This window comes from Boleophthalmus pectinirostris, unplaced genomic scaffold (assembly GCF_026225935.1).
Source record: "Boleophthalmus pectinirostris isolate CB_2022bp ecotype Guang Dong unplaced genomic scaffold, ASM2622593v1 HiC_scaffold_4, whole genome shotgun sequence".
NCBI lineage: Eukaryota > Metazoa > Chordata > Actinopteri > Gobiiformes > Gobiidae > Boleophthalmus > Boleophthalmus pectinirostris.
In genome coordinates this window covers 20,249,271-20,270,789 of record NW_026571353.1, presented here as the reverse complement: position 1 = coordinate 20,270,789, position 21,519 = coordinate 20,249,271, and the positions used below count along the sequence as shown (strand labels likewise).

The 21,519-nt window shown below is 38.7% G+C and overlaps 3 protein-coding genes across 5 annotated transcripts in view; 2 read left to right on the top strand and 1 right to left on the bottom strand.

The window, feature by feature from the left end:
• Positions 1-862: 862 nt before the first annotated feature.
• Positions 863-8,956, top strand: rufy3 (RUN and FYVE domain containing 3). Of its 2 annotated transcripts, XM_020923082.2 has the most exons (18): positions 864-1,411; positions 3,784-3,957; positions 4,032-4,149; positions 4,243-4,344; positions 4,423-4,546; positions 4,624-4,688; positions 4,769-4,834; positions 4,910-4,979; positions 5,058-5,147; positions 5,229-5,309; positions 5,588-5,755; positions 6,088-6,185; positions 7,025-7,144; positions 7,663-7,786; positions 7,876-7,961; positions 8,045-8,072; positions 8,156-8,233; positions 8,311-8,956. In XM_020923082.2, exons 1-18 carry the CDS (start codon positions 1,189-1,191, stop codon positions 8,452-8,454), a joined length of 1,959 nt encoding a protein of 652 aa, XP_020778741.1. In that variant the 5' UTR covers positions 864-1,188; the 3' UTR covers positions 8,455-8,956. The 2 variants fall into 2 exon arrangements, with proteins under 2 accessions (XP_055018078.1, XP_020778741.1); XM_055162103.1 differs by lacking the exons at positions 7,025-7,144; positions 7,663-7,786; positions 7,876-7,961; ... (1 more) ...; positions 8,156-8,233; positions 8,311-8,956 and adding an exon at positions 6,358-6,654 and having other exon boundaries at positions 863-1,411.
• An 85-nt stretch (positions 8,957-9,041) lies between these two features.
• Positions 9,042-11,967, bottom strand: grsf1 (G-rich RNA sequence binding factor 1). Of its 2 annotated transcripts, XM_020919519.2 has the most exons (11): positions 11,521-11,967; positions 11,182-11,258; positions 10,924-11,062; positions 10,675-10,830; positions 10,460-10,594; positions 9,972-10,110; positions 9,742-9,881; positions 9,576-9,661; positions 9,350-9,485; positions 9,212-9,263; positions 9,042-9,138 (listed from the first exon to the last, which is right to left on the bottom strand). In XM_020919519.2, the coding sequence occupies exons 1-11, from the start codon at positions 11,552-11,554 to the stop codon at positions 9,135-9,137; spliced, it is 1,098 nt and encodes a 365-aa protein (XP_020775178.1). In that variant the 5' UTR covers positions 11,555-11,967; the 3' UTR covers positions 9,042-9,134. The 2 variants fall into 2 exon arrangements, with proteins under 2 accessions (XP_020775178.1, XP_020775170.1); XM_020919511.2 differs by having other exon boundaries at positions 11,182-11,967.
• A 196-nt stretch (positions 11,968-12,163) lies between these two features.
• mapk1 (mitogen-activated protein kinase 1) overlaps positions 12,164-21,519 on the top strand; it is an 11,359-nt gene continuing 2,003 nt past the window's right edge. The window contains exons 1-9 of the mRNA XM_020919537.2: positions 12,164-12,473; positions 16,096-16,278; positions 17,480-17,669; positions 18,943-19,059; positions 19,136-19,250; positions 19,366-19,497; positions 19,676-19,785; positions 19,858-19,986; positions 20,453-21,519. The exon at positions 20,453-21,519 is cut by the window's right edge and continues 2,003 nt beyond it. Coding sequence (XP_020775196.1) covers positions 12,328-12,473; positions 16,096-16,278; positions 17,480-17,669; positions 18,943-19,059; positions 19,136-19,250; positions 19,366-19,497; positions 19,676-19,785; positions 19,858-19,974 — 1,110 coding nt within the window. The 5' untranslated portion in view covers positions 12,164-12,327 and the 3' untranslated portion in view covers positions 19,975-19,986; positions 20,453-21,519. The remainder of the gene's footprint in view (positions 12,474-16,095; positions 16,279-17,479; positions 17,670-18,942; positions 19,060-19,135; positions 19,251-19,365; positions 19,498-19,675; positions 19,786-19,857; positions 19,987-20,452) is intronic.

Here is a 21,519-nt window from a genome sequence, read left to right as displayed (position 1 = left end):
TATTCATCACACTTCAGATCTGCATTTAGTCTATAAACCATGAGGGTACAGTGAAGTTTACATTTACAAAGTGCAGTCCAACACGACTGCATGTTCACTTAGGCACTTGCAGACAATGCAGAGAATATGCCAAGGCCCAAGTAATGATAATTTAGTTCTCCAGGCCCATGTAAACCAATAATTTGAGTCGAAACCATAGATGGCCTTATTTTGTACTAGCAAGTTGTGCTAATGCATTTAAAATAAACAGATGCTACTTACTAATAGGCCTGCACCACAGGCCTTAGTCTGCAGTTATGATTTTATTCGACTTCAAAAGAGGATAATCACTTCACAGGTCAATTTCAAGTCCTCAGATCCCTGGAGAGCATGCGGGCCGTGAGTGATTATCAACCAATAGCACCACCTGGTGGAGTGTATAGCATGATTATGTAGGCCTATGCATTTCACTCATGGATCTATTTATTATAGTTCTATGCATTTCACTCGAGCTACTGACTATGGTGGTACAGCAGCTGCTCACAGATTAAGACAAAATCGCTCAACGCTTTGCAATAAAAATTATATAAATACTAATCAGAGTATGCACTAAAATGATTACCTTAAATTACACAAACATAAGAATACAAATGGAAGCCTATTACAATGCATGTAGTTGCTTCAATTTCCTCTTATTTACTTTTATTTGGATAGACATGCCATTTGTTTCGGACCAGCGTAGAAAGAGTTAAATAACCAAAGAGCCTAATAGTACGGAGATGCACCAACAAGCAAGAGAGCTATGCACTATGGTACTATGACGCAAAGACTCATGGGAGCGGACTCGTTGCTCAGCATAATAGATAGTCAACGCAATGCGATCTTGATTGTGATTAGTATTTCTGGTTAAATAAACGGATTGCATGGGTTGCTGTCGCTCTTCTCGCGAAATTTGGAGCAATTTGACCAATAATTAAGCTATTTCCGGGTTTGGATGTGACTGTAGAGGACAGATCGCACGTTTGAGTGGCAAATTAAATAGTTCGAAGTTACACTGTTTCGAAGACAGAGCCGTATTAATCGATTGTATCCTGTTAAGCTAAAGGAATGCATAGCCTTGGTATGTAGCCGCAGCTAATATACACAGTGCCTGCTCGATAAGTCTGCTGTGGGTCACATGAAGTGAGTTTGAAAAGGAAGGCAGGCAGGATGGCGGATCTACAACAGGAGGGAAGCAGTGGAAAGCTCAACCCTTCGGACGAAAACGGCCACACTGACAGCCCAGACGAGACCCTGTCCCCCACTTCTGTCATTTATTTCAAGGAGGCTCTGAGCTCGTCTAGCGTCAGGTTTGGTTCACCCCAGTCTCTGTCACCCACCCCACTTCGACGTGATGACTTCCAGATTAAGAAACCCGAGTCAAGGCTCAAAAGTAAGTAATATTAGGTAAACCAGTGATAACCTGCTTTTTGATGTTTGTGTTTGCCATTAAGTTATTATCGGTTAACAGCTGATCTGTCAACACAACAACCTGCCCCACCTGCTTGAGAGGTTTAAAGTAAACCACCCAACATACATGTGCCTTTGTCTCGCCCGGTTGTCTACAGTATTTACACCAAATCATTACACATGAATAGTTATTAAGGTATATAATGTAGTATTATATCTTAAAATTCCAACAAGTTTTGGTGTTGTTTGTTGTCATGTGCTGATTTATCACCCAGCTCTGAATCACCCTCTGACTTAAAATGAACGACTCACATAAACAAATATATTTTTATTCAGGGCTACAGTTTTGTCAAACCATAAAATTAGTCCAGTGTTAAAATTACCATGTTCTGGACTTATCAATAAATAATGAAAGTCCTACTGAAAATCAATAGGATAAAATGAGCCCCTAGTCCATTGTTTAGTTTATGATTCCAGACACTTATCCAGTCATATTTTAACAGCGGCTGTAATGCAGTTCTACCATTTTGAGTTATGTTGCTATTAATATAATATTAGGAAACTGCAGTTCCAATCCAGACTCAGAGACAACCAGTCGTTGCTGGATGTCTATCTTTAGAGAAAAGAAAGAACAAAATTCAGTTGACATAATTGTGAGTATTTGTGTACATTACATAAACAACCCAACATAGTGTGCATCAGCTTAGGTCTTAATAATGCACTTGCTGTTTTACAGCAGCATCTTCGATTGTGTTTAACTAAAATGACTTCCACATTTGTATGTTTTGTCGTTTATTGTTTCCTGGGACATGCAGTGTGTCCTATTATTCCTTTACCAAAGAGGAAGTAATTATGATTTTTAAACCAGAGCCAGTTGATGCTATAGAGGGATTCTGCTTTCATGATTATACATCCATGCCTGCATCATTAGCATTAGCTCAGTACTCTGGGGACCCCCCCCTCCCCCTCTTGCACCATCTGCTCACGTGACTTCTGTTGCTCTACTCAGCACCACTGTCGGCCATCTTGGTCTACACCCACCCAGTGCATTCCCTGCAGTGCACAGGGAGTCCAGTCATAGACCACTGAAGCTAATCTCAGTGACACTGGCCCCTGATTCCTCATCACCGCTCTTTGCATTTGAAACCACCGAGCTGCACAAAAGCCAGTGGTCAAAGAGGAGGGAGAGAAGGCTTAGAACGAGGGAAGCGCTTGGAGAAGCCTTCTGAACACAGCAGCTATTTATCACAAGGAGGAGAAGAGGATGCAGGCCTAGGAGGAGGACCTTTTAAACACCTGCTGAAAGCTGCTGTGGCCCTCCTCATTTTGGCCTGTTTTTCTCTTTGTTTTCAGTCTTATTTCTCCTTCTGATTATTTTTGAGCATTCTTAAATTGGTGGACCAGGTCTTCAGTTTTTCCCTTCCTAGTTGTGTTGTTGCTTTTGGTCCACGTCAGCTGAGTCATCATGTCTGATCTGACGCCTCAAAGCGAAACACCCACTCCCACCACGGACAAGATCACCCAGGCTGCCCGGGAGACCATTTATCTGTGCAATTTCCGTGTTTCTGTCGATGGAGATTGGCTTTGTCTTCGAGAGCTTAATGACATTTCCCTTACCCCAGACCCAGAGCCAGCACATGAAGGTAAAGAGACTAATGTAGACAAGCTTTGTGATAATGGAGTGTAATTAAATGGGTGTGGTGAAGACAACCATGAAGCTGTTGTGATGTCCTATTGGAGCTGTGTCATCAACATGGATTTTGTAGAAGATGCTTTGGGATTTGAGGGCAATAGATGACTGCACTTGTAAATAACCAAGACCAAGCTGCCTTGCAACTGGGAAGTATTACGCTGACTGGGAAACAAAAACATATATTTTGTCAATATTATTAGCATTGCACAAATTAACATACTTGTCACAAAGGACATTATGTTTAATTTAAATTTTCCCTCTCATCTACACTTATTTCTTTGTCATGTTAATGTGTGAACATTTGCATTTCATTGGGAAGGTTCTATTGATCGTAACTCCTAAAAACCTTAAGCCACGCCTTTTTAAGTCCTCAAAAAATACTTCCTGGGGGATCTAAAGCTAGGTCTTGTTCCGGGCAGTTAAACATAAATTACATACATTTAACATTGCCATTCTCTGCTTACTTACAAATACATAACATCTTTGTCAGTGTATGGAATGGAAAGTAAGACTCTTCTTCTGGGTCTGCTTCTGCAAAAGAGTGTATTTCATTTTACCCTGTTGATAAGGAAATGTACAAATAAACTCTGATTTGTAGCTGTAATATGTGGAATGTGCAAATATTGTGTGTTCGTTTTAAAGTTGTTTTTTCTGTTTTGTAGATCCTAAAGACCCTATTGCAGTTGAAAGGCTTAACTTGATGAACATGGCCAAACTGAGCATCAAAGGTCTCATTGAGTCAGCTCTTAACTTGGGACGTACTCTGGATTCTGACTATGCACCCCTGCAGCAGTTTTTTGTTGTGATGGAGCACTGTTTGAAGCATGGTTTAAAAAGTAAGTAATGGTGAACTAAAACACTTACACAACATACACTTTTCAATATGCCAATTTTATGTCTTAAAATTTAGCCAAGAAGACGTTCCTTGGTCAGAACAAGTCATTCTGGGGAGCGCTTGAACTGGTTGAGAAGCTAAATCCTGAGGCTGGAGAGATAACTGCCAGTGTAAAAGACCTTCCTGGACTCAAGTATGTCTGACTACATCTAGCATTACAATTTTCATTTTCTTCTATATTAAAAGTTTTAAATGTGTAATTTTTAAATAATGTGTTTTGTGGCAGGACACCGTTGGGACGAGGGCGTGCCTGGCTCAGACTGGCTTTGATGCAGAAGAAGCTCTCTGACTACATGAAGACTATCATCAACAGAAAGGATCTGCTCAGGTTTGATTTTGGTACCTCATAAAGTAAATTTAAATTAAGCTTGTAACCCAGTTTTTAATCTCAATGCTTATTTTATAGTGAGTTCTATGAGCCAAATGCATTGATGATGGAAGAGGAGGGAGCAGTGATTGCTGGGCTGCTTGTTGGGCTAAATGTAATTGATGCAAACCTATGTATGAAGGGGGAAGACTTAGATTCACAGGTAATAATCTGAATATAATTTTATAACAGAAATTGCATTTAACATTTATTAACACACAACATATTCACTTTTTTCAGGTTGGAGTGATTGATTTCTCCATGTATCTTAAAGATGGTGGAAACACTAGTAAAAGTGCAGAGGGGTAAGTGCAGTTCACTGATATTACAATTATAGATTTTAGTAACCTACTTCTGACACATTAGTTTTGCGTTGTTTTGACAGTGATGGTCAGATCACCGCCATCCTTGATCAGAAAAATTATTTAGAAGAGCTAAATAGACAGTTAAGGTGTGTAAAAAATACTCTTAATCTGTTTATTATAAAGCTTGAAGATGCAAGGTAAAATGCATCTGCTCTTTTTAGTGCATCGGTTTATAACCTTCAGGCCAAATCTGATGCTCTGGAAAAATCAAATGCTCGACTTACAGAAGAGGTAAGATATTTATTAGGTCATTAAAAATGGTACTGTGACTATACATTTGTTAGTTTTATGTTTTGTACTTTACAACAGCTTGCAGTGGTAAACAACCGGTTCATCACTTTACAAGAAGAAGTGGAAAGGGTAAAAGAAGAGAGTTCACATCAGTTGGAGTCAAGAAAGGTGACCTTCTGTAACAGCTGTTTAAGCCTCTGATTATTGATTTCTTTTGAGTCTAAAGTTATTTCTTTCATTCTATTTCAGGCAGTAAGAAGTGACTCTGCGAACGGCCAGGCACTGGGTGAAACTCGCAAGCAGCTCAAAGAGGAAACCCAGCTCAGATTGGTACGCATTAGAGTTTGGTTGGTTAAGCTGCTATTTAGAATGTTATTGGAAAAGTTAATATTGAGTCTATATTTTGTACAATATTTGTGTTTCCTGGTACTTTGATAAAATCCATATTTTTAAAATTGGTCTGAAAGATATCCTTAATTTGTCTCATGGGGAGATGCCATTGTTCCAAAATTCAAAAGCAGCTGGAGAATAGAAAAATATAAGGCTAAAAATCATGTACAGTAAGTGGTTTTGCTGTTCCTTAACATTTAAGGTATTTGAATTTGCAGGATGTGGAGAAGGAGCTGGAAGTACAAATTGGGATCAAACAGGAGATGGAGCTGTCCATGAAGATGCTGGAGAAAGACATTTGTGAAAAGCAGGATGCACTGGTGGAGCTCAGACTGCAGTTAGATGACATGCGAGCCATCCACCTACAGCTTAGCCACAAGGCCCAGGTAAGTTTATGTACCAGAACATAACTTAGCTGGGAGACAAGAGGGACGACACATACATGGAGATATATTTTTTATTTTCTTGTTTTATGATATTTACATAACACAACAAAATTTAATAATCAAATTCACAGTCGGAGAAAGACAGATACTAAATCTCCATCAGGAAACATAAAACATGGCTATATAATTCTTGATTCAACCAGGAGGCGTTCTTCGTAGACATGGATAGCTCCTATTTGGAAAACATTGTCCAGATGACTACCTTTGAAACCACCACTATAAAACTAAATAATATCTATATTTATATTCACTGACATGCTTTGTTGTTTTAGAGTGCAGAGGCCAGCTCTAAACAGAAAAGTGAAGCAATTAGCCGAATGGAGGAGAAAATAAACCAAATGTCAGGAACCATAAAACAACTGGAAGCCAGGTGAGTGCCTTTTTAAATAATTTTGTGGCTTGATGTAGATTAAATTAAAAATCAATTAGCATTTTCACATATTTACCAAAATCTTTTTTTTTTTATCTTGTGTCTCACCCTACCTGTTCTTATTCATTATTATTATTTCTGTTTCTTTTATTATTAATTAAAATCTTTTTAGCGACATGGATTTAATAAAGCAAGCCAAAAGTCTAAATTTAGCTGCAGGGAAAGTTCTCCAGCTGTAGCAGTCAAAGTGCTTCACTGACCTAAACTTAAATAAACTACAACCGTCTTATACATATATCCATAACTGACTAAAATAGTTCTTAAAAAACAGAAACACTCTTCCTGCAGTAATTGTATATCAGCTTTAGATTACTCAAATTTTTCAACCTCAACCATTTTTCTCTTTTTTATCTTGTGTATTGTTTGGACTTTTTGATGCACAATGTGCAGAATAAATATTAATACTGGATGGTTTTCTCTTGTACTTGCCAACACAACACACAAACTCTGCAGACTGTTGATTAAGTAATATTCCAAAGACTAAACATTTTGTCTACATTAGCATTTTGTTGAAAAATCACAAAAGGAGGAGCTGTTACACATTTTGGTAAGCAGTTAATTAATCATGTTAATTTGGAGTTTGTGAATCTAAGATTGGTGTAAACTGTAGTGATCATCAATAGTCTAATAAAATGTAAAATCAACATTGAATGGCTTGCGTTATCCTTAAGTTTTCATCCATTCCACTCTTCCCTCTTTGTTTCTTGCCTCTTTTTAACCATGTTTACATCTCATTTTTGTTTCACAATGTTTTTGTAACACCCACCCCCCTAAACTAGATGCAAACAGGCGGAGAAAGAGAAGGAATTGGCCTTAGAGGCCAACCGCCTCTTCAAACTCGAGTTTGGTGATAAAATTGAGAGTCTACAGGAAGAAGTGGAGCATCTGAAGAAACACAGGTACAATTTACCGATTTACTTGAAGCACACCTTTGTGTTCATTTTCAGGTGTATATCATATAAAGAAAAAATGTGTAGAGTCATTTGTAATAATCATCCATATAATTTGACACATATGTGACCACCTTAACAATGCCTGCTCTTGGAAGTTAAGTAGGGTTGGGCTTGGTTAGCACTTGGATAGGAGACCGCTGGGTGCCACAGTGGGACAGCAGTGAATCATTAGGCATGACAATATTCCCACATTGCCTAGCATGAATGAGATGAGGGGGTGAGTGATTGGTAGTTGGACGCCAGATGGCACCAATAGGCAGCCTAGCTTCTGTCAATCTGCCCCAGAGCAGTTGTGGTTTGCTTACCACCACCAAGTATAGAGTGAATAATGCAATTAAAAATCCTTTGGGTATTTTGGGTATCCTTTGGGCCACTATACAAATTCAATGATTTATTGTATGAAAATATAGCCATGAGAAAGGCACTCCTGTGGGGTGATATTTCCATGTGCTTTTGTTCTTTAGGTCAAAACTGCTGTATCAAATAAAGAGGCAGCAAGAACACAGAGGTGAACATCAAGCCCACATTGTACCCAGGCAGTTAAGCGCACCGCAAAGGGAAAGGAGGCAAACTGAAACAACGGCTACGGTAAATCACTATCTAATTAGCCTGAGTAAAATCCTATTAGCAGCTGTTTTAAGGGATTGCATTGTTATGTTGACTTTTTTTCTGGTCAGAGTCTGCCAGAATCTAATTTGGTGAAAAAGGGCAGTCAGCAGTCCCTCTCAGGACAGGAGGACCAGGCCAGTCTGAGTTCCAGTTTGTAAGTAGTTTAAACCATACACCTGCTTGTGTTTTATATTGGGAACTAAATTTAATGTAGTAAACAACTGATTTCCTTTTAAGATCTTTATCACATCATGAGGATGAGCAGGTGAGATATTGTAGCACCCAAAAGCATATGAGATTAATGAAAATATGCTGTTATTTCTTTACTTCACCTTGTTTGATTTTCAGGATGAGTCATTTTTAGAAATCACTCAGACCTCTGTTTGTATCAAGTGTGAACAGCAAGACTCTCTGCTCAAAGTTAAAGTAAGATGCTACTAACAAACATTGGCTAAAAGTATTGGACAGGACACTTATTTATCTTTTTTTTTTTTTAAATTCAGAAACAGTGTAAGAACTGCAGTGGTGTCTTCTGTGAAAGCTGTGTATCCAACGAGCTGCCTTTGCCGTCCTCCATTCTCCCAGAGTGTGTGTGCAGTGACTGCTATGGCTTGCTACTCCAGCAATATGCTTCATCCCCTACCTGAAAATGCTTTTACAGCTAGACTGGCAGTTCATCCTTTAAATCTTCTGAAAGCCAAATATCGAAGTATGCTTACGCACTTTATAAAGAAATTAACTGGAGTCAAAGATGTCTTAATGTTTGACAATAATGGAGGGAGTGTTTTGCAAATATGTGATATAAGAGGAAATAGAGTTCAACTTTTAAGATGTGAGGAGCCCATCATCTCATTAATTTAATTTTATCATGTCCACTATGTGGATTTTTACCTTTTAGCTGATACATTGTAACATATTACTAACAAGGGTACATTTATTTTATTTGCTGATGAAAAAAAAAATGTGCCAGTGCATAGTCTATGCAAAATTATCCACATACTAACAACTGCGCCTCCCATTTAACTTGGCTTCTGTAAGATGCAGAGATGGGTGTTCTAGTTTACTGTAAAACTTGCACATACCAAGAGACTCCATTATGTAAAATTGTGCATGTTTGCAAGCATGAATAAAGAAAAATAGTTTAAGCTATATTCTTGTTGTGGTCACTTTAAACCCAGCAAATGTTTAAATGGAAAACAGAATGTTGAGAAAATACAAAACCAACAAATTTAGCTAAACTGCAGGAATGTTTATTTAATGTTCATGCTGACTTAATATAACAGTTCTTTGTGTTGCTTAATTGCTGTGTCTGGTCTCCCATTTTCATTCACCTAGAGTACAAGAAAAATGTTCTAGATTAATCAAGATCACCAGCTATCCAGAGTTGTATGCTTCAGTTCTTACCTTCTTTCACTATCCGGTTCAGAGTTGAGGAAGAGCTCAATATACCTTTCTCCTGGAAATATAAAAATTGCTTAGAGTTTTGTGTACACTTAACAGTTTGTATTTAAACTTAATTATCTCATCACATTCTTGACTCACCTATATGCATTCTGTCTCTGGACATGGCTTCGACTGCCTCTTGATGACAAGTGAAGTACACATCAGCTTCTCCACTTGGCCGTCCATCTGGGCCAAACTCAATTAGCACTTTTGACACCACCAACGGGGAGAAGAACTGTGGCAAAATACACAACAGTACATTTATAACACCATACAATGAGATGACAAAATAGATTTGGAATCTATCATAAGATTGTTCGTATACCTTGACAATGTCTTCTCCAGACACACTAAATGGGAGGCCCCTCATATGAACATAATGTGATAGCAGGGATGAACTCAGAGGTAATTCTAAAAAGGAGCATATAAATTAATAATAAACCTAGAAAATAAAGACGACAATACATATTCTGTCCTACAATATTCCTCACCATTTCTATGAGAGTTGTTTGCCATAGATGTAAGTCTTCTGGGAGTAGGAGGAGAACTGTGTTGGAGTGGATCTGAATTTGAGCGGTTCCTCCAGCCTGTACGGATCTCATCTCGTCTACTCGGAAAAACCTCAATGTATCTGAAAGAGTCACAGGCATCAGGTAAAAGGACCATTAGGGAAAATCTTGCACTCAAAGATGTTTAAAAGTACTAAAGATATTTCCTTTACCGGTTTCCAATCAATTTTCGGTTTCTTCGCAAAGCCTCTTCAAATGCTTCTTGGGAAGTAAACTCAACATAGGCTTCACCAGAGTTCCTCCCTTTGTGATCTTTAACAATTGTTATGCCATTCTGCATGATATCCAAACCTAAAATATAGAATATGGATTATGCACAGCTTTTTGTAAGGGAAGTAATAAATTGTTAACGCTGAAAAGAATGAACTAGTCATACAGGAAAGTGAGAAAATGTATATATTTAAAAAGGTGGAGGGTCCACCACCTGTCTCCATGGGCATTTTCTTTGCTTTGTATAAAATGCTCCACACTGTACAGCAAGCCAAATTACAGGTCAGATTTGTGGAGAGATGATCCTCCTCATAGTAAAAAAATAAGGTATTTTTTTTAGCAGTAAAAACTTTAATGTTGTACTGTGGAACATTTCGGGCAGAGCAAAACCATCTTCATGAGCAAAAGCTCATTACACATTTTAGCCTACCTGAAAAAAACTGTCCAACATCTGCCTCAGAGGAGGAATAAGGCAGACCCCGGAGACGTACCACACAGTCTGAGGATGCCCCATCCTCAGCATTTTTTAAGATTGCTTCAGCATCATTGTTGGTAAATTCATAAACTAAAAAAGACAAAATATGAATACCTACGTATTTACAAGTCTTTGTAATTTAAGTAATGCATCCATTTTGTATTTACAACCTTCTACATAGCGAGGACCCAAATACTGCCTGTGCTTCTCCAGGGCTTTCCTGACATCTTCTTCATGTTCCACTTCAATGAATGCTCTTCCGGACGGCCTGCCTGATCGATCAGTGGTAAGGTGAATTCCTTTCACACCGTCACGAATTCTGCACTCTGGAGTGTAACAGAAAGAAACCACTGTTAACTTTGACAAACATAAACACAACTATTGATAAGTTTTATCATTATTTAGTATTTTGAACTTACCGGAAAAGAAATGTAATAAGTCCTGGGGTGTACAAGACCATGGCAGACCTTTCACATGAATAATATAAATCTCTTTTTTCTGCAAATCTAAATCAGACTGATAATCTGGCAGAGGAGGATACTCATCTTCTATCGGTGACTGCAAATCATAAATTACCATGAATCAAAAATATGCAATAGTATCCCAATTACACTTTAACACTTGGATCATGGGTTGATGTAGTTTACTGAATGACAGAAGAGAACTGTCATACACACCTTGGTACAGAAATGAAGACAGCTGCTCCTCAGAACAGTCTGCGTCTCAAATATACTTTTAATCCTGATATCTCGAACTGCAGAGGACAATAACCTGTGCTGGATAAAGCCACGACCACCTGATACATTTGCTTTGATCACTGTTGGTAAGGCTATTTGGGCTACTTTAACACGTCGCTGCAGTAAAACCAGTAGTAGTTTATAATGAGAAGTCATATTTATAGGAGCCAATACCGGAAGCCCGATTCACCTTAAAATTCCCCGCGTTTGATAAATAATTAACCTAGATTTTACTCATGTTTTTAGTATAAATATAAGTTATAACTTGGCTAAACTCACGTGTCTCTGTCAAGGGCAGTCTGGGGGGTTTCATTACACATTAGCGCGTGAGCTAACAGGAAACAGCAGTGTCCTGCCCGGGTTTTTCACAATAAATCCGGATGAATGACGGCACCATCGTGGAGCTATTACAACAATTCACAAATTGACAGATTGATAATTAAACTAAACAACTACGAACCCTAAGCAAAGAGTTAACACAGAAATTAAAAGGCAGGTCACTGGTGTTTAGGACCACTTTAGCCATCGTTTCATTTTACGTATACAACAACACCGCCACCTTGCGTTTGGCTGACTTATCTTCACCCAGAGCATCGCTGTTAAAAATCTAGAAATCTGTAAACAGACACAGACTTTAACACGCAGCATACAAAACAAAAGCAAACAAAATATCCCATGCAGTAGATGATGTTTACTTTCTTGTAATTCATGTCCCATAAGCCCTGTTGCAAATATCCCGATAAATTCTTAAGGAAGTTGGTCTAGTGAAGTTTTTTCAATACTTCTCCAAAAAGACATGAGCCAGAATGGTATAAGCAAGAGATTGTCACGTGACAATCGTTATTTCCTGCAGTAGAGTGGATCGGTGCTGTGCTGTGCTGTGCTCACTGCTCAGCCTCCCTCCGCCTGCGCTCTACATTACAGCAGTGTGCTCGCTCTGAACGCACGGTCAAACGCAAACACTCTTTACATGTCCCAGGCCCACCGTGATACTCGTAGATAGGAGCTTCGGATTGGAGCGCATATTCGTTACCCCTTCTAATTTTTCTGATTGTTGGCGTAGTTACTAGAAAGCTAGTACTCGTAATGGCGACGGCTGCGGTGTCTGCCCCTGCTGGCTGCGGCCCCAGCCCCGGGCCAGGTACGGAGCTCGTCCGCGGGCAGGCCTTCGACGTCGGGCCTCGCTATAGCAACCTCTCGTACATCGGGGAAGGAGCCTACGGCATGGTGTGGTAAGTAAATATGTTTTTCCGTCTCTTGTACAGAGCCATTTCTAGTGACATCGACATTTTACTCCTAGAATCGAGGCTAATATGCACACCAAATATTGTAGATGTATAATTGTTGGCTAACCAGCAGCACCAAGTCCGCGCTATTTCCGCCACATCACCAGGAATGTCTTTTGCCTTTTTCATGTTTTATAACATGATATTGTGGACTTCTTTACTAGTCAAATGTAGAGAACAATAAACCATACTCACACTTTTAACTCGCAAGTTTTGCAATGCAGCAACAGTAGAATACTACTTACATGCAACAAGCTGTCAGTGTTTCTCCCCCCCCCCCTTGAATTGCCATACACGAGTAATGGGGTGTGTGCTGCTACCCTTGGATTGTAGGAGCTATATGTTTCCCCATAGACATCTTAGCCTGTGCATATTAGATTTTGATAAAGGGCTATTGTATTTTGAATGTCAGCATGCTTATGATTATACTGGCCTGATAAGATTTTGTTGTCATAATACTCATTTGCCTGAATAACAGATTACCAGAAGAAACTATTTCCTCATTCTTTTTTCCTGACTGCTTGGAAAACTTAACTCAAGAGCATACATAAGAGACATTTATACACATTAAATTTTTTGATCAAATTGGTTCACTTATTTTATGATTTGGAAACACATGCTATGTGGTTTACAGTCATGTTTACATTACTCTTCTGTGCTTCAGGAGGTGTGGAGAAGGGAATAGTGTCCCGAGTTACAAAAGTTTGTTTCAGTTTGAGGCTTAGTGGGATGATTGTAACCAGCATAATTTATAATGCCCTCTTAGCATATCATGCTATTCATAATGTAATTGATTGTAATGTATTCATGGGTATCAGTTGTTTTTCTTGTATGCCATCTTGAAGCCAAGAAATGCATTTTTTACATCTAAAATCTTAAGTTTTATGTCAGTAGTCGCAATTATTTATATGAACAAGGACAAAGTTTTCCTACATTGTAGTGACCAATACTATTATTGCAAAATTGAAAATAATAACTGTCATCTACAAAAAAATAATGAAATTTAAAAATATTTCTTGTTGGATAATTTACTGGTTGTTGCAAAAAATGGTTCTCTTGAAATTAATATTTATGTATATATTTATTTTGATGGATTTGGCTGGCTCGACCTGTCTGAGCTGTAGCCACTGAGGGTGTTCAGCTTCATTCTGCCGTGAGCCGTCCTCTTGAAATGCCACCGTGGCGCCCGTCTCCATGGCAACCCCTCTGTTTCTGACATCAGTACCACCACGCTGCAGCCAATGGGAGAAGGAAGGAGAGAATGAGAGCCTTGACACTCTGAAATCCTGTTGTGCAATTCAAGAGGCGATGTAATTTGTGTGATTATAGCGTAGCAACCAAGACGAGCGTGATGACTTCAGGGTTAGGAAGGATGCGACGTTCATGCACACTGTTGCATTGGAAATCAAAGCTTCAGTCTGTTAAGGCATTCATGAATCATCTCATGCTGAAAGATCTGCATTAGTGCTTAATTTGAGGCTAAAATGGTTTACAAAGTAATAACTTTGTAACAGCACTGTCTCATGTGATCAGCTTGCATGCGTCCTCTTCTCATCTTTTTTTAGACCAGAATATAGTTCTGCCTGGCCCGCAGTGTTCAGACTGAAGAGCTTTGGTTGCTGTTGTTTTCAAGTCCTTCTCTAAAGCTGAGAGTGCCTCATCCAAATGCAGTGTGAGAGTCTGACTGTAGAGCTGCTTCATTATGAAAAAAGAAATAATCAGGATTATTTAATCATAATTGAAATCATGATTATACAATGCATCAGAAAGCTTATGATTAAAGAAGTCCTATCGTGCTGTTGTCTGCTATAAAGTTACAGTTTGGACATTGCAATATTGCTCTAAAACAATTTAATAAAAGAAACAACTTGCTGACTTTTTGAAAACTCTGACTCAGATTTTTACAGATCACACTAGGGAGCAGAGGATATTTCATTTGTGCCAGAATGGCTGAGATGCTGCTGAATTGTAAGTGTATGAATTGTAAGTGTATCACCAATTAAGAAAAAAAAAAAAACATGTGGCATGTGGTGTTGTATTCTGTACAAAGCAGCAATGGATTCTTAACTGCAGGAGAATAAAAATGACTGAAAACATGCATGAAGCTCTTGAAATACAACTTCAAGTGGATGCAGTCTGTTTAGGTGTAATGTATTAAAAACAGACTAACTTGATTTCTTCTTTAGTTTATTATTGATTATTACATTTTTAATTAGATTAGTACATCTTCGTACATAGCCACTAAGTTAGTGAAATAATGTCATTATGTACTCTGATGAGGTGTAGGTTTTATATTGTTTTTTAGTTTTTTTTACTGCTGTGTCCACATAATTGTCCTTGTGTTTGTGGATCAGTAAAGCTTGTCTTTAGTGGTGTGAGGGATGCACATATCACATATTTTTTTAATGCAGCTGTCCTTAAATGTGGGCTTTCACCCCCTTGAACTTTGCCATGGAAACAGAGCAGGCTGTTGCATAACTGTGCGGCTGAAGTGTAAGGCCTTGTATTGTGGTCTCCATGGAAACGCTGCCCCCTGTACTCCTGCAGCATGCTCTGAGCATGCTCCCACAGCTGTACAGGTCCAAACTGTGCACCAGTGTGTGCATGGTTCTTATCAGCTGTAAAGATTGTGTAGATAAGACACAGGCTAAACAACAGCTTGCTGTGCTGCTGTGAGTGTCCTGGGCTTGGCTTTATACTGCCACACAGAAAATATGTGGAGTGTTTGTACATGTTTATACAAATTTAAACGATTTAAAGTGGTCAGTTTTTTGAGTCTGTTACTAAATGTATGAACTTGTAAAGTCATTTTGAGTTGACATGCTGAGTTTGTGTGGAGTAGTTGTGATTCTTGGGAAGGGCCTTGTCTTTGCTCTGAGCATGAGAAGCTTCTGTTGTAACAGTTACATGGAGAACGGTTTCCTCCCACACAGTACACACGCACACACGCATGCACACGCAGCAGCACAGGGCCGATACAAATGGAAGAAGGTCACTCATATTTCCTTTGCTGAAGCAGACACACTCATGTTTACATTTCAGTCTTTACACCCCCATCTCCATAACGACACATTTTCTTTTATTTTCTCAGTTTAAGTGGGTGCTATTCAGTCAGGTTGGTTGTTTGCTTCTAATAAAATACCTGGGTTGGATTTTTGGATGTCAAAGTAAAAATGTGTTTCTTCTGTTCTGTTTCACACTTATGCAATGACCACATGGCAGGTGTAAATTACCATTGTAATAACATCTTTGTGTATATTCAGCTCCAATGTACAGTATTTGTAAAGTGTACTCTCACTACTGCAAGATAGTGCCAGATACATACAGTATAGCAGACGTCTCAGCACTTGGGCTGCATTCCCATACTGTGGAGGAGGCAGTGTCTTCTAACAAGGGCCAAACACTGCTTTATACTCCGTCTGCTGGCACCACCATCTTCCTCTACAACTGAATGTTCCTGTGTATATTTAGAACAGACTAGTGTAAGGAGAGACAATAAAGTATGCTCTTGTATCTTATTACATTTTCATTTGATAATTGAACCCATTGTTTTTCATGTGTCTTTCAGCTCTGCCTATGACCGGGATAACAAAATTCGTGTTGCTATTAAGAAAATCAGCCCCTTCGAGCACCAGACGTACTGCCAGCGTACTCTCCGAGAGATCAAGATCCTGCTGCGCTTCAAACACGAGAACATCATTGGAATCAACGACATCATCCGCGCTCCCTCCATTGACCAGATGAAGGACGTGTATCCTTGGGCCTTGTTAAAACGTCACTACTGATGTTTCTGAGCAAACATTGTTAAGTGTCCTCTTGCTCTATTCAGATTCAGTACATTGTCACTGATGTTTGGTTACTGTTGAAGAGGGGCTTTTTGTTACATAATAGCCACTTGTCTTCTTGCTTTTGGCAGGCCTCCTATTCACTGTAGCCTAGCAGCCAACTGTTAAATCTTCCACATTGTTGTGTATGTTTTACACAAATGAATCTTATGGTTAAATCCTGAACCAATCCTTACTTTATTTTGTTAATTTGTGTCAGAATAACATCCCTATTATCATCTTTTTATTGTCTTTATGGCTGTATTCAGTTAATGTGCAAACATTAATAGGCTGTGAAATTACAGAACTGCAAAAATATCACTCCATACCCTTATTTGAGAGATTACATTGTACATATACTTTATTATTTTAATCTGCCCTTTTAAATATATTTTTCATGAGATTATATGTGGTATTCAAAGTCAGCTTTTTTTCCAAAACAAGTGCATTATCAGTTTGATGTATCTCCCTCTAGGTGTGCACAATATATCACAAGAGAATCAAAATAACATTTTGAGTTGGCATAGTTGTTAAATTGCAAAGCCTACAATTATTTCAGATAAGAGAACTTTTATTTGTCCCACAATGGAGAAATTCCAGTGTTGCAACACATAGTTTAAGAACAGCAAGAGAAAAGAAATGAGCACTGAAAAATCAAGATAAAGAAATGAACTTGAACTAAAAAAAAACAAACACTGCAATATAATGAATAAAATAAAAAATAACAGTACTATTATGTACACTGTACCTGCACCACATGCAGGTACAGTGACTTCAGTATATTATACAGATGATGTATTTAGATAATATAATGCTCTCAGCAAGCAACAAAATATCCTTTTTTTAAAGTCTTGTAGTTTCCAACTCTACAAACCTGCTCTGAAATTCATGGCATTCTGACAGCATTTCATATTTCAGTCTTTTCATTAATGTTAATTCTCTTTCAGTTGTTTACCATGTGCACTCCTACTTTTTAGATATAACATGAATCTATTCACAGACAGAGTACATGTGACTATTTTATGATTCAAAGTTGTGCAGCCTTATCTCCAACCTCTTCTTGATCTTTTGAATGTTCCTGGTATAAACAAAGAGTTAGTTCCTGGTAATTTCCTCAAATTTATGCAGTTATATTGTCCAGGACCTGATGGAAACTGACCTGTACAAGCTCCTCAAAACTCAGCACCTGAGCAACGACCACATTTGTTACTTTCTGTACCAGATTCTACGAGGTCTCAAATACATCCACTCCGCCAATGTCCTGCACCGCGATCTCAAGCCCTCCAACCTCCTGCTCAACACCACATGTGATCTCAAGGTCAACACATTTGTTTTAATTTAAAGATAAGATAAGATAAGATATGCCTTTATTAGTCCCACAGTGGGGAAATTCCAGTGTTGCAACGCACAATTTCAGAACAGCAGGAAAAGGTAACACAGATAATAAATAATAGCTTAAAATAATTTAAAAATAGACTTAAAAATAATTGCACATGGTTATGATTGACTGGTACATGTTCAGTGTTAGCAGTGTTTGTTGTACAATCTGACAGCAGCAGGAAGGAAAGACCTGCGAAACCTCTCCTTCACACAGCGAGGGTGAATCAGTCTGTCACTGAAGCTGCTCTCCAGAGCAGACAGAGCGTCCTGCAGGGGGTGAGACTCATGGCCCAGCATAGAGATGACCTTAGTCAGGACCCTCCTGTCCCCCACCTCCTGCACTGAGTCCAGAGGACAGCCCAGGACAGAGCTGGACTTCTTGATGACCCTGTCCAGCTTCTTCCTCTCCCTCTCTGTGATGCTGCTGCTCCAGCAGACCACACCGTACAGGATGGCTGATGCCACCACAGAGTCATAAAAGGTCTTCAGGAGTGGCCCCCCACTCCAAAAGACCTGAGTCTCCTCAGGAGATAGAGCCTGCTCTGGCCCTTCCTGTACAGTGCATCTGTGTTGTGATGACACATTATGCTCATTTTGTTATTTAGACTGTGAGATCATGATTTACATTTTGTTCATTATAAATTGTAATATTGATCTAAAATGACTTAGTGATAGAAACATGTCCATTGACTTACCATAGTAGTGGCTGTTCATTGTAACAAGTAGCAAATTTTCAAATGTGTTTTTTTTTTTTTAGTTTCAAAAAAATACTTTTACTTTAGTTTCATAATTTGCTCTGCATTTCCGATCACTGATTAGAGAGAAAACTCACACATGCACTCCCCACAAGAGCGTTGTTTTGATTTTTTTCTCATTAATTCTTCGCAGTTTGAGTACCACCAAATATTCCTTAGATTTTAGGAAAGCAAGCGGAATACTGTTACTCAAAATTTGTATTCTTGGTACATGTATTCAGTTAAAAAATTTATCAACACTGCATATGACCCGTTGTACTATGGCTAGTAAGAACAGAACTGTGGCTGAAGTCAGAGGTAGAAAACTGACATTTCTTTTAGAACTCAATACAGGCTGATTATTATTGCACACAAATCAATGAGAATGTAACTTTGGCTAGGCTTGTGTCAAGGGAGCACGGTTATACCATGGTTGAAAACTCATGAAATTCGATTTTGTTTTTGTCTGTTTTGTAGATCTGTGATTTTGGTTTGGCCCGTGTGGCTGACCCTGACCATGACCACACTGGTTTCCTCACAGAATATGTAGCCACACGCTGGTACAGAGCACCCGAGATCATGCTCAACTCCAAGGTACACGCACTTATTTTCAGACAAAGCAGCATAGCATTTTAATCATGATTATAATTGTAATATGTTGTAATTTTAGGGCTATACAAAGTCCATAGACATCTGGTCAGTTGGCTGCATTCTAGCAGAGATGTTATCCAACCGACCAATTTTCCCTGGAAAGCACTATCTGGATCAACTTAACCACATATTGGGTAAAATTAAACATGCCATACAATAAAATAACAATGAATATTTGAATGGTAATCTTAGCTTGTCAGTCTTTAATATACAACCATGAATTTACATATTTTTTCATCAATTTCCTAGGAATTCTTGGCTCTCCTTCTCAAGAAGATCTCAATTGCATCATCAACATTAAAGCCAGGAACTACTTATTGTCTCTTCCACTGCGCTGCAAAGTTCCCTGGAATCGTCTCTTCCCCAATGCTGACCCTAAAGGTTAGATGTGGAAAATACAATGTTTAACAAGTATAGACCAGCATTTTGTATTTCACTATGACAGTGGAGCCCTCTGCTGGTTCAGTGGTATCATGATTTTCAGTCCCCAAGGCAGTCACTAACTGTGTCTGTGTGTGTATGTGTGTGTGTGTGTGTGTGTGTGTGTGTATATATATAGCCTTGGATCTGCTGGACAAAATGTTGACCTTTAACCCTCACAAAAGGATCGAGGTGGAGGAGGCTCTAGCACATCCCTACTTGGAACAGTACTATGATCCCACAGATGAGGTGTGGACTTTATTTTAACTCTGAAAATGCGTCAAGTTTAAAATTTCTTACTTTGTATATATTTCTGTGCAGCCTGTTGCTGAGGCACCATTTAAATTTGACATGGAGCTAGATGATTTACCCAAAGAGACACTAAAGGAGCTCATCTTTGAAGAGACTGCACGTTTCCAGCCGGGCTTTAGGTCCTAACACCCTTCACTGGTCAGTCAGATTTTATAAGCTTGGTCAGTCTGTCTTAGGTTAGTAACATATTATTTATTTTATTTTTGTTTCCTTTTTATACATTTATTCTGTTTTGTGTGACTTTTATTTGCATTGCCTTCTGAGGGCTAATCAATTATGTGCTAGCTAATGACCACAAATCCTTTCCTGATACTTTTATAAACTGCTAAGATATCAGAAAACTGAAAACAACCACATTAATGGAAATTAGATGACACATAGCTTATAAACCTCTGTCATGCCTTTAAATTCTGACTATTCGATTTTTATAGTATAGTATATGAGGAAAATGTCCTTGTAGAGCCAAAGTGGGATTTGACTTCATTGTGGGACAGATAATTGGTTTATTAGAAAGTGCAATGAAATATGAATTTATATCGTACAATTACCAACAGTGTGTTGTCACTTTACATACTTCTAACAGTCTGTGATTCTGTTTACATAGGAATCTGTGGACTGGCATCTGGATTGCCACTGCTCCTCCCCACTTCTACTACATCGCAGTAACTTTTGGTTATACCTTAATTTCCTCTTTTGTTGTCCTAATCATCTGGACCCCTTCCCTGGTCTCGCGTGTCAAGGTCACTTTGCTCAGGAATGGCGATCGGACTCGACAAATCAGTCATTTTGTGTGACACTGTTGGAGGTGAGGGGAGGAGGGGGTCATATCACAGGTTACAGTCTGGGGTGGTATTTGTTTCAAAGCCACGATCAACCATTGTCTGCGTCATTGTCAAAGGCTGTGCGGCTCTGGCTATTCCCTGTGCACCTTTTGTTTAGTGCGGTCATAAACTAGCTGTTGTGCTGTGGTGACTTTTAAACAAGCAAGCAACGTTACTCAATCATCATCTTTAGTATTTCATTGCCTGTCACACTGTTCGAATAGAGGATGTATATTTTCTTGTTTATAGGAAAACCAACTGATTTATGCAAACAAGTCAGAGTTAGCCAGAGACCTCATGGGCCAAAAGCCATCTCTGAAGAGGTTTCACTCTTCTAAAGCTGTCTATTTGATCATAGTTTATGTATTTTAAATATTTGACACACACAATAATGCCCCAAAACAAATGTATACACAAACATATAAACATATATATAACATAAAAGTCTTAAATATTTTAATGGAATATGTGCAGTTAGAAGATAAATTGGGAGTATCTATGCTTTATTTTCTGCGAGTATCTATTCAAATGCCCTTGTTTGTTTTTGTATTGACTTCCAGTTGAAGTGAAGTTAATGGAAAATCAAGTAAACACAAACTAAGCTTGTGCTGTGGGTTTTGCCTTGGCTTTGAGAAAGCTGTCTGCTTGCTTCTTTCCGAGCTGTGTTCACCGTGGTTTAATACAGAGAAAAGTTTCTATGTCAAAAACATGGTTGTGCCTACCCTTTGTTTCGTTTTTCAGTCTCTTTTCCACCTTGTGGGAATTCTACTGTGCCCTTTGCATGACTGTTATAAGCTCTGTATACAAAGATGACAATGTTAAGTGCCACTCAAGCCGGGCCAGCCCATCG